Source organism: Dromiciops gliroides, chromosome 2, assembly GCF_019393635.1.
Source record: "Dromiciops gliroides isolate mDroGli1 chromosome 2, mDroGli1.pri, whole genome shotgun sequence".
Taxonomy (NCBI): domain Eukaryota; kingdom Metazoa; phylum Chordata; class Mammalia; order Microbiotheria; family Microbiotheriidae; genus Dromiciops; species Dromiciops gliroides.
This window is the reverse complement of record NC_057862.1, coordinates 345,458,804-345,476,503: the sequence shown is the minus strand read 5'-3', so window position 1 is coordinate 345,476,503 and position 17,700 is coordinate 345,458,804. Positions and strand designations below refer to the sequence as shown.

The following is a 17,700-nucleotide window of genomic DNA, read 5'->3' as shown; positions in this document are numbered from 1 at the left end:
TATCCCTGACTCTAAGTCCAGCAATTTTAACACTGCTCCAGGAAAGCTGGGATTCTTTTTTTTTTTTTTTGTCAACTCCTTTGGCAGTCTAGTTAGATCTGTGGATCCCTTCCAAGAATAATGTTTTTAATGCGTTAAATAAAACACATAGGATTACAAATGAAACCAAAGATTAGTAAAAAATAAAGAGGTCTTTTTTTTTCCCATCCAAGTTCCTGGACTCCCAGGTTAAGAACCTCTATTTTAAAGGATGCATTTGATTGCCCTGCTTCCAAAATAATGCTGTGCTTCCAGCCTCTAGCTTCTCCTTTGACGTACCTCATCATGGTAGCTCTTCACAGAATATCATAGCTGGACGGGATCTTTAGACATGTTTAATTTCTCTCTTTCCTTCTAATCACTAGGTGAGCCAACTAGTTGGCATAATGAATAGAGCACTGGATCTGGAGTCAGGAAAACTTAAATTCAGATACTGCCTCAGACACTTTTACTATCTGCATGACCCTGGGCAAGTCACTTAGCCTCTCTGAGGCTGTTTTCTCAGCTGTAAAAATGAGATGGTTGGACTAGATGGTTTTCAAAGGTCCCTTCCAGCTCTAAATGTGATCTTGTGCGTGTGATCAGCCTGTCTAACCAGAGACAGAGTGACCTTCTTGCACAAAGTGATACATCTGGTTAATCCCTGAGATGAAATTAGAACCCAGGGTACTAGGCTCCAAGTCCAGTACTCCTTTCATTCTACCATACTACATCCATGTAACCCCTTCTCCTTCCTTTTCCTCTCCCCTCTCTCTTGTAGTTTTAAATTTTTATTTATATCTCATGTTTCTTTTCTTTTCTTTTTTTGTGCAGGACAATGGGGGTTAAGTGACTTGCCCAGGGTCTCACAGCTAGTAAGTGTCAAGTATTTGAGGCCAGATTTGAACTCAGGTCCTCCTGAATCCAGGGCTGGTGCTTTATCCACTGTGCCACCTAGCTGTCCCCTATATCTCATGTTTCAACATCACCTTTATTTCTGAATTTCATTTTCCTTCCATAGCCCGTTAAGCCACCCCATGCAATAAAGAATAAAAAAAGAAAAAGCTCAAAGAAAGCAGTTCAACAAAAGAAAACAACAAATGAACCAAGCCTAATAGTGTATAACATGTTTCATACTGAGTCCCTGAACATCCCTTCTCCCTGCAAGGAAGGGAGACAGGTGCATTTCCTCATCTCTTCAGAGACAAGATTGGCAACCCCTTCTTTTCATTGAGTATATGGGGCAGCTAGGTATTGTGATGGATAGAGACCATGGCCTAGGACCAAGAAGACCTGAATTCAAATTTGACCTTAGACATATCCTAGCTGTGTGACCCTGGGCAAGACACTTAACTTCTGTTTGCTTCAGTTTCCTCATCTGTAAAATGGGGGTAATTATAGAACCTACCTCTCAGGGTTGTTATGAAGAACAAATGAGTTATTTGTAAAATGCTTAGCATAGTGCGTGGCACACAGTAAGCACTATACAAATGTTATCTATTATTCAATGTGACATCTATCCTTCATTCCCCCAGGACCTTCTTATTATTCACTTCCACAGCTCTCCTTTACCAGAAATCCTCTGTGTTGTTCCCTGATAATGCTTAGCAGCCATGTTTGGTCTATACACATACTCATTAGAACTCAGAACCTTGTCTGTGGACCAGCCCCCAAGAACTCCACGTCTGCCTTGTTCTAAAAAAAAAAAAAAATAGATTGCTTAAGTCACAGTCGCTCTCTCAGGAGACTCAAAGAGAACTGGTTAAGCAAAGCAAGCAGATACAGTGACTGCATCTATTAAGATATGCAACATTCTGTACCCATAGTCCATCACCTCTCCACCAAGAGGAGTAAAGTGTATTTCATCATCAGTTCTCTGGGATCAAGATTAGATTATATCATCCAAATCTGTTGTGTAAAATACACTGGTACACAATCAAATTATTATAATAATTGGCTTTTTTATTATTCTGCTGTTTCTGCTTCTCTGTTCTGAATCAGTTCACACAAGTCTTTCCATGTTTCTTTGAATTCCTCATATTTGTCATTTTTTAAGGAACATTATTATTTCATCATATTCGTATGTCACCATTTGCCTACATATTCCCCTAATTGATGAGCATCCACTATATTTCTAGTTTTGTGCTATTACAAAGAGTGAGAATAGGGAATATTTTGGTATAGGTAGGGATTTTTTTTTTTTTTTGATCTCCTTGGATTATGTGCTCAGTATTGGGTTTACTGAACCAGAGAATGAACACTTTGGTGGTTTTTCTCACATCCTTAATTGTTTTCCAGAATTATTGCACCAGTTTATAACTCTCCTAGTAATATATTAGTGTTCTTGACTTCCCATAGCCCCCCTAACATTCCTACTTTCCATCTTTTATCAAATAGTTCTCTAAGACTCTAAATTACCAGGCAGCTAGGTGGCACGGTGGATAAAGTACCTGCCCTGGATTCAGAAGGTCTTCAGTTCAAATCCAGCCTCAAACACTTGACACTTACTAGCTGTGTGAGCCTGGGCAAGTCACTTAACCCTCATTGCCCTGACAAAAAAAAACCCCAAAACTCTAAATTATCCAAGAATTCTCAAACTGCACAAGTGAAGGGAGTTTCTACACTGGGATCTCTCAATATCCATGTAATAAAAAAAATCCATGTAATCACAGGTCTAGACTAAAATAAATCATCTTTGACAATTCGGTGGGTATGATGCAAAACCTTGGAGTTGAATTTAATGGGTATTTTTCTTACTGATTTGGGACATTTAAAAAATTTGGATATTAATAGTTTGCATTTCTTCTTTTGAAAACTCAAGATTTAAAGCTTTAATTTTGCACAAGTTCATGTGCTAAATAGTTCTTTACTTCACCTCAGCTGTGATCTCTGAGAGAGGCAGCATGAGGTAATGGCAAGGGCTCAGGAAAACCTGGATGTGGATGCTACCCTCAGTACTCATTCTCTGGGTGACCCTGGGCAAGTCACTTAAACTCCATTTGCTTCAGTTCCCTTATCTATAAAGTGGGGATGATAATAGCATCTACCTCCCAGGGTTGTGAGGATTAAATAAGAGAATAATTGTAAAGTTCCTAAGATACCTGGCACATAGTGCTATATAAACATTAATAATAATAATAAATTATTATAAATTTAATATGGAAGTACCAACACAACCCTTTCAAATTTCACCCTGCTCTTTTCTATTTTAAAAATAATTCATCAATGTGTATTTCTTTCCTTTTTTTGAGTATCACCATCACTACCCATGAACCCCTTTTAACAACTCTCCTGCGTCTTCCCCTCTCCTCTGGAAAAGCCCTCCCTTGTAACAAATGAATAAAATTGAGCAAAATAAATTCACACATTGGCCATGTCTGGAAATGTATGCCTCATTCTGCCTCTATAATCTACCACATGTCTGCCAAGAGATGGGAAGCCTGCTTCATCATAGCCTTATATTTTCTGTTCTCCAATAAGACATCATATATTCTGTCAAGGTTTCATTTCATCCTAAACTCAGTTTTTCAAGACTATGACTTTTCTGTGACTGGAAAAATACTCCCAAGTTTGTATATCCAGCTTCATGTTCTTCTGCCTGTGACCATGGATGTCTGAAGGACCACTGGCTGAGGGGCTTTTGCTTTCTGGGGTTTTTTGTTTGTTTGTTTGTTTGTTTTTGTAATAGGCATCAGAAGCTTTATAACCTGAGGAGTCAGGGCTAGGAATGCCAGAAGGATTTCTTATCTGAGATTTTTGCCTTGCAGCTGACTTTGGTGTATCTGCCAAGAATCTGAAAACCTTACAGAAACGAGATTCCTTCATAGGAACACCTTACTGGTAAGTAAGCTAGCTTCTGGAAACTGGATCTGAGGCTGAACTTTGAGCCAAAGATGCCTCCTCCTCCCCACCCCTCCCCAAAGCTACTTGCTGGATAAAAAACACTGGTATGACCGTTTTAGTTGAATAGTTAAACCCACCCATTGTTCAAAGACCAAATCAAGGTCTGCCTTCCCTTTTACCCCAGTGCTTCTTGGTTTCTCCTTCTCTTCTGAATTCCTGCTGCACTTAGAGTTGGTACCATGCAATTTATCACTTAATTGTACATTGTTCTGTACTATTCATTTGTTGTTTCTTGGGCATTAGTATTGCCTCCCCTTCCGGATTATAAAATTCCTTGAAATCAGGAATCATGTATTATGTTACTCTACAGTGCCAGTCATAGGGTGGAGCCCTTGGTTGGCTCTCAATAAGTACTAAGTAATTGATTCAAAAAAAAGCAAATGGATGAAACAAACCAGAGGGGTGTGTGTGTGTGTGTGTGTGTGTGTGTGTGTGTGTGTGTGTGTGTGTGTGTGTGTGTGTGTGTGTGTGTGGTGTGTGTGTGGTAGACACAGAAAGGAAGAGAGAGAGACAGAGAGAAAGATGGAGGGAGATGAGGAGAGAGAGGAACACACACAGAAAGGGAAAGGGGAGAGAAGGGGGGGGGGAGAGAGAGAGAGAGGGAAAATTAATTTATGAAGACTAGAAAGGAATCATAATATGATAATAGCAATAATAATTGTAGCTGCTAATGTTTTATATAACACTTCAAAAATTACAGAGCACTTTACATACTTTATTTCATTTGATTCTCAAAACACTGTGAGGTGCTGTTATCTCCACCCCCATTTTAGAGATAGGGAAACTAAGACTTTCAGAGGTGTTAAGTGACTTGGACAAGGTTACAGTGCTGGTGTCTGAGATGAGAATTGAATCTGGGATCTTCCAGACTCCACGTCTAGTGCTCTCCCCACTACTCTGGTGATGCCTTTCAGGAATCAGAACTCTTGCTTTTGAGTTCTGGCTTTTCTACCTTCTAGCTGTGTGACCTTGTCCAAATCACTTCATCTCTCTTAGACACTTTCCTCATAGTTAAATGGAGTAAGGGAGGAGAGCGCTATGTTTCTCTAAGGCTCTTCTCAATTCTAACTTCATATGTGAGGTTGGTGGACCCTTTGTCCCGAATATTTTTGTAACTATGGGAGTACAAATACAGGAGTTAACAGGGGACAGCTAGGTGGCGCAATGGATAAGGCACTAGCCTTGGATTCAGGAGGACCTGAGTTCAAACCCAGCCTCAGACACTTACTAGCTGTGTGACCCTGGGCAAGTCACTTAAACCCCATTGCCCTGCAAAAAAATAAAATAAAATAAACAGCTGATTTGTTGGTTAGACAATGTTTCAGTGCATGGTAGGGGGAGGCAGAGATGAAATATATAAAGCTCAAGTGGAGTCTTCTGTTCCTAGCCAGGACTGTGGATGCTGAAAAAACCGTTCACTCAGCTCATGAGGACTTCTTTGAAGCAGATCACAGCCCATAAATTAGAGGCTGGAAGGGACCTTCCAAGCTATCTGTTCCAAACCTCTCTGCTTATACATGGGGAGTTCCAAATATACAAGGCATTTCATTTTTAGGAACTATATAGAAAGAGATAAAATCAGCAACTGTTCCTGAAGGTGGGCAAATGGATGCAGGAGACATTGGATCACATTGGGAAGCAGGGCTTGCTCCATTCTCTCCTATACAGGAATCATGGAAAACTTTTGACCATTTGTGTCTTCCCCCAAATTACATGTGAATTGAACTTTTGCCAATGTTAGAGGTGCTCACTATCTGGATTAAACTTATGGTAAAGCCTTGCAAAGTGAAGAATCCTTCCAAGTGCATCATTTCTTCTAATGTATTTGTCAAATAAGCTTGGGTTATCCTATACCAAGTTTTCTCAATGTGGGGAAGATGCTGGCATTCAAGGCTATCCATAGTGGGGGAATATGGTGCTTTGCCTTATAGCTAAATGCTGCTGGCTTCTTTTCTTACTCTGCCCTCCTCCTCCTCCTTTTCTGTCCTGCTCCCCTCAATCAATTTCTTTTTTTCCCCACCAATTTCTGTCTTTTGCCATGTTTGTTCTTCTATCCATGCTTTTCCACCACTTTCTTCTGCTTTATTATCCCTGCTCTGTCCCATCATCCTCTGGGATTGTTTCCCCCATTTCCCCTCTCCCCTAGAAGTGCTCATCCCCTTTCCCCAGAACGCTTATTTCTTACTCTCTACTCCTTCTGATTTCTTCTGCCATCTGGTGGTAGGAATCAACAAATACAGGCTTATATGGAGGAGGGGGAGCATCAATTTCTATATGAAGAAAATAAGGATAGAGGAGGTAATGTGGAGGAATGGAAAAAGAGCTGACCTTGAAGTGAGTAAGACCTAGGTTCAAATCCTGCCTCTAATACTACATGTATCACATTAGCTATATGATCCTGGGCAAGTCACTTAATACCCCATAGACTATAATTAATTCTAGGGGCAGCTAGATGGTGCAGTGGATAGAGCACCAGCCCTGGAGTCAGGAGTACCTGAGTTCAAATCTGACCTCAGACACTTAATACTTACTAGCTGTGTGACCCTGGGCAAGTCACTTAACCCCAATTGCCTCACTAAAAAAAAAAAATTAATTCTAAGACTATGGCTAACATGTTATCTCATTTGATCCTCATAAAAGATGGGATAGTTGTTATATTCCCATTTTACAGATGAGGAAACTAAGGTGAAAAAAATAGGTTAAGTTGTGGGGTCTAAAATTGTCCAATCTACCATAAAAGAAACTGAGACAGAACTACAAGCCAAAACCCATTTATTAAAACGACCAGATCCAGCTGCCCTCCTTTAATGAATGGAACCTCAGATCTTCCTCATATTCTGAGACACCCTTTGTCCCCAGGGTCTTACTTATTTAGTACCTGATGCCCAGATAAACAGATGAGGCAAAATAATATACAAAGTCCCATTGGTTGATATATCTTTGTTCTTGACCCTCCAGGAGGGTCATGAATGATGCCTCGCCATGGGTGGTCACAGGATGGGCAAGGCATGGACCATCTCTGCTGACTAAGTGGTCATAAGATAGGCCCCGCCTCATGTTAGGCAAGAGAGGGTGGTCTAGAAGTACAAAAATAAGTTGGGGGACTTTCCAGATCACATCAAGAAATCTCATCCACATCAGGCCAAAAGGGTGGAGAGGTCCTCTAGTCAGCATTTTGTGGTTAGCCAAGTGAACTTTATAATAGGCTAGTCAACAGTGAATTTAGAGCTTAGATTTTAAAAGTTTTGGGTCTGATAAGAAAGACTCCATTTTATCTAATTATCCCCAAATATATGTAAAATATGAATATTAATACATGTAATTCCTATATTAATATTAGTTGACTAAACTGACTATATATATTAATATATAAGTGTAATGCTAATAATTACTACCCCTATGGAGTCACACTGAACTGATTAATATTGATTGGAATAAAATAGGGGTTTAATTAAAATCATCCATCTCAAAGTGACTTGCCCAGGGTCAAGCAACTAGTAAATGTCTGAGAAAGGACTTGAACTCAGGTATTCCTGACTGCAAGTCCAGCACTCTTATTCACTTCACCACCCAGCTGCCTAAAAATAGTAGAGAAAGGGATAAATTACATTAATAGAGAAAGATCTTCACCGGGACCTCTCTATACCCATGAAAAAGCCAGGTTCAGTCAAGAAAGACAATAGCAACAGCAACCCAAAGGAAAGATGATGGGAGATAAAGTAAATAAGTGGATGGGAAAGGCTGTTCACACGTTGCTATGGTTTTGTTGCCAAATTGGGTCTTAATTTCAAATAGAAGCCTTGTATATGTGCTAGGGAGGTAATTCTCATTCTCTTCTCTTTCTTGGTATGCTGGGTCTATTTTAGGATGGCTCCCGAGGTGGTGATGTGTGAGACCATGAAAGATACCCCTTATGACTACAAGGCTGATATATGGTCCTTGGGTATCACGCTCATTGAGATGGCCCAGATAGAGCCCCCTCACCATGAGCTGAATCCGATGCGAGTCCTCTTGAAGATCGCCAAGTCAGAGCCCCCTACGCTCCTCACTCCATCCAAATGGTAAGAAGAAAAGGGGACCTGATTATGGCCTCTCCAGGGTGAATTTATGCTACCACCATAGAGCTCAGATCTGCCTGTAGGAGGTTAAGTATAAGGGTAATTCATTGCTCAGGACCAACTAGAAAAACTAGACAGGGAGGAGCCCCATGTGATCAAAAGGATCCTGTGCAGCATTCGAAAATCACCAGGCCACACAGGCTATGACACAAGTCCCTTCATCATCATCATTGCTTTCAGGTTGACCACCCAAATGTAATCTTGGCTCAACAGCTCATGATGAGTTACTCTCCAGTCTTCCTTGGTCCTTACAGGATGACAAAACCTCTGCATTGGGACATACCTCAGGGAACTTTTGAGTCCAATCTGTACTCCCAAGCAAAGTCCCCTTCAATCTACCTTAAAGGGCTCATCCAGCCCCTGAGTGAAGACCTCCAAGAAGGACGGCAATTTCACTTTTGGACAGCTCTCCTTGTAAGGAAGTTTCTCCCAGCACTGAGCTAGAGTCTGCCTCCCTCTGGGGTCAAGTGGAATAAATCTAAGTCCTCCTTCCATGTTAGGCCTTCAAATACTTGAAGACAGCTGTCACGTCCTTCCTCAGTCTTCTCTTCTCCAGGCTAAAAACATCCCCATTTCCCTCGTGATCCTCATTACTCTCATCTTAGAGACCCTAAGCAAACAGACATGGATCCCCATAGGAACCAACCCAGGTTATATAACTAATCAAACCTCCAGGTGGAGGAATGAAAAACAAAACTAAAGCTGGACTGAGAGGCATCCTGGTGCATGGGAAGAGCACAGGTCAGGAGACCTGTGTTCTAGCAACTCATTGTGAGGCCTTAGACTACTTAACCCCTCTGTGCCTCATTCTCCTCATTTTAAAAATTAGGGGGTTGGGCTAGAGGATCTCTAAGCTCTCTTCTATTCCTAATATTTTATGATCTGACTGTACCATTAAGAGGCACCATGGCCTCTTAATTAAAAAAAAGAAGGAAATATTTTAAAATTATAGTATGGGGGCAGCTAGGTGGTACAGTGGATTAAACACCAGCCCTGGATTCAGGAGGACCTGAGTTCAAATCTGGCCTCAGACACTTGACACTTACTAGCTGTGTGACCCTGGGCAAGTCACTTAACCCCAATTTGCCCCGCCAAAAAATAAAATAAAATAAAATAATAGTATGACATTGTCTTGAGTGCAAAGCCTTGGGTCTCTCCTAAATAAAAATCCATATCAATCTCCTTTAGTACTTGATGGTATTGTCAATATTATTTCATTGTGTTTCTTATAAGAAAAAGAGACCTTAGTGAGTCTGCTTCCACCCATATTAGGTTAAGCCTTTTCGATTGGCCTCCCCTCTCTTTATTTCCTAACCAGCTTCTCCTTTGGTGCGTGCCTACTTCGGGCCAGAAAAACTGAAATGATCTTGATTCTTTGGGCCAAGAGTTGCATCTGGCTGGGAGCACCAGCCCAAGCTTTAGGAATGCTGTGGAGTGACATAAAGGAAAACTTTCACCTAGGGTTGGCAGAGGGCAAGACAACTCCAAGAATTATGGACTGACACTTGGATGGCCTTGGTTAAATAATGTACACAGTTGGAGAAAAGGAATCCTACCTGCAGCCAGAACGTGTTCCTAAGTAAGTCTGGTGATGCAGGAATGACTGCTGAGCTCTGCCACTAGCCTGCCTTCTTTATTCATCTTACATGTCAGGCTAGGCATGTGGCATCTGCTTTTCTGACAACCAAGAGTGATCTTTCAGGCCTAAGAGATGGTAAGGGATCTGGCAGCTCCTTCAGAGAGGAGGTAGTTAACCAGCTACTTGAAGTAGAGAGAGCCCATGGATCAATTTTCTTGAATTTCTCCCCCATTTTGACCTTGCTGCTAATCTGTATTCATACATACAGGTCCTTGGACTTCCGGGACTTCCTGAAGACTGCTCTGGATAAGAATCCAGAGACGAGGCCCAGTGCTGCACAGCTCTTAGAGGTAAATATTCTTCTCTTCCTCCTTCCTGTTGACTTCTAGGATTAGATTACTTAAAAGGCAGCAAGTGAATGTGGGAATAATCTATAATCTACATGTAACTGAATTCAATGTGCCACCTCTAACTTCCTTACTCTTCTGAAGACCATCTCCCATGCCTTGGCCTGCACTCTTTACTCATCTTTTCTTCTTTCTGCCTTAGGTCAGGAGCTACTTCCTTTTCTCTTATTCATTCTCCATTCCCACAGAAAATGTTCCTGTCATAAATATTCCCACAGAATGTTAGATCTCTTCTATGCCTTACCTTGTTTTGGACTTATCTTTATCTTTTTTTTTTTTTTCAGTAAGGCAATTGGGGTTAAGTGATTTGCCCAGGGTCACACTAGTAAGTGTTAAGTGTCTGAGGCTGGATTTGAACTCAGGTACTCCTGACTCCAGGGCTGGTGCTCTATCCACTGCCACCTAGCTGCCCCCTTATCTTTATCTTTGTACATATCATATCCTCTCTATAGATTGTAAACTCCTTGAGGGCAGGACATTTTATTCCCTCTTGAATTTCCAATGTTTAGCATATAAGTAAGCATTTAATTGTTTAAATGCATGAATTCCTGAACCTAAAAAAAATCTTTTTACCTAGGAGGAACCTTAGGTGTCATCTAGTTAAATCACACAACCATGAGATTTAGAGCTACAAAGGACCTTAAAGACCACCTTGGTCCATGGGTCACATCAGTTGACCAATTCACCAGATTGGCAGTCTAGTGAAGCCTAGGGACTCCTCAGAACAATGTTTTTAAATGCATAAAACAATACATAAGATTACAAAGGAAAACAATTGGATTGAAACACAATTACCAAAATATTAAAAAAAAATTCATGAAACTTCAATTAAAAATCCTTGATCTGGGCAGCTAGATGGCACAGTGGATAGAGCACCGGCCCTGGATTCAGGAGGACCTGAGTTCAAATCTGGCCTCAGACACTTGACACTTACTAGCTGTGTGACCCTGGGCAAGTCACTTAACCCCAATTGCCTCACTAAACAAAACAAAACAAAACAAAAAAACACTAGCAGTGTGACTCTGGGCAAGTCACTTAACCCCAGTTGCCTCACCAAAAAAAAATAAATCCTTGATCTAGTCTGTCCCCTTTGATTTACTTAAGAGGAAACTGAGTCTGAAAGATGTCAAGTGATTAGCCTAAGATCAGATATACTATTGGGGCAGGGGGTCATTGGAATGCAGTTTTCATAATTTCTCATCTCATACTCTTTCTTTTTTTTTGTTTTGTTTTTTTTTAGTGAGGCAATTGGGGTTAAGTGACTTGCCCAGGGTCACACAACTAGTAAGTGTTAAGTGCCTGAGGCCGGATTTGAACTCAGGTACTCCTGACTCCAGGGCTGGTGCTCTATCCACTGCGTCACCTAGTTGCCCCATCTCATACTTTTTCAATAAATTTATGGCGTTTTAGTTTCCATGTGACCACACTATGCCTTTGGAGCTAAGATAACCTCCATTTCTCCCTTAGCTTCTTTCTTTTATGAGTGTTCCCTTTCTCTATGTTGAACCAGGTCATAGAGTTTAGTTTATAATCTCTAGAATTTTGACCTCATTTTGTCCTCTCCAACTGTGTTGCCTTTTTTGGCCTCCAAGACCAGCTCTGCCCTAGCAAAGAAAAGCAGAGAACGGATGAGGACTTCTCCAGATAGACTAAACTCTAGGGAGGCTTTCTTCCCACTGGCAGCTTTCTGATTTCATGTGCCCACGTCTGTTGCAATGGCTTAAGTCAAGAATTACAGTCCTGTTCTGAGCTAGTGATGTTAGCAATATGTTCTATATCTCTTTGTTTCCTTTTTCTCCTCTGCTGCTAGCATTTGGTCTTTTTGAAACTTTGGCTTAACATTTATTTCAATATCACTTATTACTGTGTAGTGATGCTACTCTGAAGGTGAGGCCTTAATCCACACTGCCAGAAAAGGAATGGGGAAAATACACTTAAAAAAGAAACAAAAAGAAGGATTTCAGTGCAGTGTCTGAATGGGGCAGAACTGTTATTATACATTATATAATGTGTAATTATGTATAATATGATATATTACAAGATGATATAATTAAACATATAATTATATGTACTATATTACACATTAATTATATATTGCTATTTTGGGGAATGAGTGGGGAGTATTTGGGGAAAAAATGTGTTAAGTGCACAGAATTTAAAGTGGACACCATTTGTATTTTTAAAATCATTGTGTTGCCAAGACACGTGCTGCGTAATAAAAATAAAATAAGCAACTTTGACTTAAAAAAAGCTTTTGGAGTTACGTCTAGATGATGTTCATTCCTCCTTTCATATCACCAGTGATAATGGTATAGGATCAATCCTGGTGAAAGGGGATGTTTTAACTGAATTACCAGAAAACATGTTTCAATTAAACATCTTGTTTATCTTGTGCCATAGTAACTTGGGGTGAGTGACAGCTTGTAACTTCAGCCATCAGGTAACTTCTCTGCCTGGGATCATTTTAGAAAACCATGCAAAGATTGGAGTTAGGTGGAGGCATTGGCCCCACTTTACCTGAAAGATGGAGGAGTTAATCAGTTGTGATCAGTCTAAAAGTCTCAATTCCGTTTTGGGGACCATTTCTTTCCCCAAGGAAGGGCATCTTATAGTCTGTTAAGCATGGTATATGGCGGGGGAAGAAGGGGGAGTTGAGCAGCTGTTCTCCATCTCCAGCCCAAGAGGAAATAGACTTTAAACTTCAGCATGAGGAATTTCAATTTGATACAGAGAAGAATTTCCTGTCTAAGGATTGTTAACTGCTGGAATGGGTGAATGAAAGAGGTTATAGACTCTCCCTTAGAGAATTTTCAAAAATTTAATAAGACCTCCTATTTGAATGCTGCTTTTAATTTTACATTAATTTTTTTTTAAGGCAATGGGGGTTAAGTGACTTGCCCAGGGTCACACAGCTAGTAAGTGTCAAGTGTCTGAGGCTGGATTTGAACTCAGGTCCTTCTGAATCCAGGGCCGGTGCTTTAACCACTGCGCCATCTAGCTGCCCCTGCTTTTAATTTTTAACACATATATTTTTTATCATACGAGGTAGGATATTTTATGGATAAGTGCCTAAATTGAAGAGATATCATGATATAGTACATATAGACCTGGATTTGGATTCAGGAAGACCTGGGTTCAGGTCTTTCCATTGATACTTATTGGCTCTTTGACTATAGGCAAGTTGCATCTCTCTGAGCTTCATTTTCCTCATATGTAAAATGAAAATTATAATACCTGTGTCATACCTACCTTGCAGAGTTGTTTTAAGTCTCAATGAGATCATGTGGGTTTTTTTTTGGGGGGGAGGCAATTCGGGTTAAGTGACTTGCCCAGGGTCACACAAGCTAGTAAGTATGTGAGGCTGGATTTGAACTCAGGTCCTTCTGACTTCAGGGGTGATGCTCTATCCATTGCCCCATGGCTCTTAGGCCAGGCTTTTCTTTTTTGTTTTTGCAGGGCAATGAAGTTTAAATGACTTGCCCAGGGTCACACAGCTAATAAATGCCAAGTGTCTGAAGCCAGATTTGAACTCAGGCCCTCCTGAATTCAGGGCCCTTGCTTTATCCACTGTGCCACCAAGCTGCCTCCAGCCCAGGCTTTTCATAGTAGATCATGCTGTTTCCCATTGATCTGGATAGTTCCTTGAAGACTTAGGATGAAGGTTCCCTCCACCCTAGGAGTCCGCCATTACATTTAAGATAGAGATAGGGCCTAGACCTGTGATTTGATTGGCATAATTACTCTCAAATGAATAAAGTTTCTACCAGTGCAGGTCAGCAACTTCTTTGTAACTTACAGCCTTAAAGAGGTGCCTAAAACACAGAGACATGAAATCATTGGCTCAGTGTCACATAGTAAATATGAGTCAGAGACGGAATTTGAATCCGGGTCTTCTCAGCTCCAAGGCCAGCTCTCTGTCTACTATGCCATGCTGCCTCTGTACCCTGTTACATATAAGAACACATAATGTCATTACAATGCACATCTTTCAGCATGGGACCCAATGGCCAGAAGTTCTTAAGTTCCATAGAAGAAACTGAATGAAAGTAAGTGGGCTTGGGGGCAGCTAGGTGGCGCAGTGGATAAAGCACCAGCCCTGGATTCAGGAGGACCTGAGTTCAAATCCAGCCTCAGACACTTAACACTCACTAGATATGTGACCCTGGGCTAGTCACTTAACCCTCATTGTCCTACCAAAAAATACCTATCCCATCTTTTGCCAAATCTTGTCACTTCTGCCATCTTGCTATCTATTATATACATCCCTTTCTCTCCATTCACAGGACCTGCATTACTTCTCTCCTATACTATTTCAATAGCCTAGCAACTAGTCTCTCTGACTCAAGTCTTTCTCCTTTCCAACCTTTCCTCCACTCATCTGCCAAGGTGCTTTTTCTGAGGCATGGGTCATCCCCTTATAACATCCCCTATTCAGTGAGTTCTAATGGCTCCCTTTTAACCTCAAGATTAGATAAAAGCTCCTTTTTTTGGCATTTAAAACTCTTCAGGGGGACAGTTAGGTGGCACAGTGGATAGAGCACCAGCTCTGGATTCAGGAGGACCTGAGTTCAAATGTGGCCTCAGATACTTGACACTTACTGTGTGTCCTGGGCAAATCACTAAGTCACTTAACCCCCTTTCCCCTGCAAAAAAAAAAAAAAAGAAAGAAAAAAAGTAAGTAAATGGGCTTAAATTTTAGTTTGCTAGTAACTAAGGAAAAAACTCCCTTGACTAGAAATAGAATTTTTGTTGAATTGGGTAAAATATTAATTATATATTAGAATAGGTTTTCTAAAAGTTTTCCTAATGTCTTTGCCTTTTTAAACCAGTCATTTCCCCAAATCCTTCTTTCTTTCCCCAAGTTCATCCCCAAAGGGACTTCTTGGGGACACAGTGGATAGATAGAATGCTGGACTTCTATCAGGAATCCTGCCTCAGACACGCATTTACGTTTGACCCTGGGCTTAACTTTTCTCAACCTCACCTTCCTCTTTGGCAAAATGGAGGTAATAACAATCCCTCCTACCCAATACTTTGTTGTGAGGATTAAATGAGATAATATAAGTAAGTAATGTAAAACACTTTGCAAACCTTAAAGGGCCAGATAAATGTTAGTGCTTATAGAAATCTCTCTCATAACGAAGGAATTCTATATATGGAATGGACTCTCCAGTCTCCATCTCTGGGGAGTGTTAATATCTCATAGTGGATGGTGTGCTGGTAAATGTTTAACAATGGCCCTCTGAAATGCAAGACGCACTTTTCAGTTTGATCTGTACTATGACCATTTTCTCCATTACTTTCTTAAGTCTAGACAGTCAACAAAACAATAAATCAAGCCCTGATATGTAGCCTTTGCCAATTTTAAGGTGTGAGTGCTCACAACAAAAATTCAACAATTGATTATGAGCCCCTGCATAGAGTAGATAGGAATTCATTTGCCTGAAGGCCAGGGAGGGGACCCCTGAACTCAGGAGCTCCATGGATCTAAAGATTCTACAGAAGTTGCCTGGGACATTTGGAGCCCAAGCTCCACATGGTAAGGCCTGTTTCTGTCGTTTGTGCATATAAGTTTCCTAGCAGTCCGTGCCAATTTGGGACCCTCCCCCTCAACATGTTGATTGCTCTGAGAACGGATCCTCGCCCACCCATCTTGGGCTGGGCCATCACCTCTACTGCACTCTTTATACTGGTGTCTCTCTCTCTTTAATCTGAACTGGTAGATTTGAAGTTGAGGAAGAACCTTTCTAAACACATCTTAAGCTCCATTCTGTAGCTGGAGAGATGATGAAGGAGAAAAGTGTTCCATGGCTTGTATCCCAGAACAGTTTACAAAACAATGTACTTAACCCTAATCAGTCACAGGAGGTACCTCCTAGCTCTTGCCAGCTATGGTCTCCCTAGGCTTAACACCATCTGCAGTGTTGCTCCTAGGGACCTGGGGGCTGACATGACTTGACCCAGCTCTCTGCCTGTTTCCCCCATGTGATTCTTTTACCAAAGAATCCCTCTCCTTGCATCCAGTGCCAGGCGACTTCTTGTCTTCCTATCCTTTAAATGCCAAGTATGGGAAAGGGGGACAAATGACAGCCTATAGAAGAAGAGAAATGTCGTCTCATTTAATTGCCTCTAATTTAGTCAGTGTGTTATATATCTTTAAGAAGCATAGGAATTTCCAAAAGCATGCCTGGGAATTTGTTCTTTTGGCCACATCTGCATCCACCACTGCAGCTATTTGACCTTTGGCTTATTGCTTAAGTTCGCATATGGGAGGTTACACAACATAGATGCTTAAGGAGCTGTCAGGATCTGATTTTCCACTCTCTGTTACGAAAGGCTGTTGAAACCCTAAACCACTTCCCTAACTTGCTCTGGAGAGGGCATTACAAGGGGCTCAGAAATGGAGTAAGGGGAGTCTGTTTCTCATCTGTATGGAGAAACTTCACTAATTTGGACTGCTTGGGGATGGGCCAGGTCTAATGAATGGAGTCTGAATTACAGAATGTTTTAAAAAGTGGAACTTTCATTACTTGCAAGTACTTGGAGTAACTTCGCTGAATATAACAAAGTATTTCCTAGGTGAGGCCCTTTAGGAGGCCTGTTTTAATGAGAAGACAAGAATGATTTGTAATTAGCATAGAATCATAGGATTTTTGAGGTAGAAAAGAACCTCAAGATAATTTAGTCCACTTTCTCATGAAATTAAATGGCATAGTCATAGCCATGTAAGAAGTAGTTAGGGGGCAGCTAGGTGGCGCAGTGGATAGAGCACTGGCCCTGGAGTCAGGAGGACCTGAGTTCAAATCCAGCCTCAGACACTTAACACTTACTAGCTGTGTGACCCTAGGCAAGTCACTTAACCCCAATTGCCTCACCAAAAAAAAAAAAGAAGAAGAAGTAGTTAGGTGGCCTAACGGATAGGGTACTGGGCCTGTAGTTGTGAAGATCTGAGTTCAAACCTCACCCCAGATACTTACAAGCCATGTGAACCTAGGCAAGTCACTTAACATCTATCTGCCTCACTTTCTTCAACTATAAAATAGTGCAATAATCAAACGTACTTCCCAGGGTTTTTGTGAGAGTAAAATACCTGTAAAGTGTTTAGCACAGTGCCTGGCACATAGTAGATAACTAATAAATGTGTGTTTACAGCTATTCTACCACAAATAGACAATTATTAAGCATTTTGGGGGTACTTGAGAAGTAATTTTCTCAAGGAATCCAAATCTTTATCTTCTTTTCACTATACCCTTTTAAAAATATACATTTTTTTTCTGTTTAGAATTTTATTTTCCAAAATCCATGTAAAAACAAATTTTGACATCAATTTTTAAAAACTTTGTGTTCTAACTTCTCTTCTTCCCTCCCTTCCCACCCCACCCCCCTAAGAACTCAAGCAATTCAATATAAGTTATACATGAGTAGTCATGGAAAACATCCCCAGGTTAGGTTATAAGAGAAAACAGTTAAAAAACAGAACTTCAGATTAAGGAATTGTCAAAGAAAAAAAATGTATTTCAATCTGTTTTCAGATACCATTAGTTCTTTCTCTGTAGATGGATTGCAATTTTCAGAAGTCCTTCAGAATTATATTGGATCATTGCCTTGCTGAAAATAACCACGTGCTTCCCAGCAGATCATCTTATACTATTGCTGTTATTTTGTATATAGTACA

The 17,700-nt window shown here is 40.7% G+C and overlaps 1 protein-coding gene across 1 annotated transcript in view; it reads left to right on the top strand.

Moving 5' to 3' along the window:
• The window catches only part of STK10 (serine/threonine kinase 10), a 137,299-nt gene that overhangs the window by 71,031 nt on the left and 48,568 nt on the right, over nt 1-17,700 (top strand). Inside the window, exons 5-7 of the mRNA XM_043990207.1 lie at nt 3,786-3,858; nt 7,788-7,982; nt 9,887-9,968. Coding sequence (XP_043846142.1) covers nt 3,786-3,858; nt 7,788-7,982; nt 9,887-9,968 — 350 coding nt within the window. The remainder of the gene's footprint in view (nt 1-3,785; nt 3,859-7,787; nt 7,983-9,886; nt 9,969-17,700) is intronic.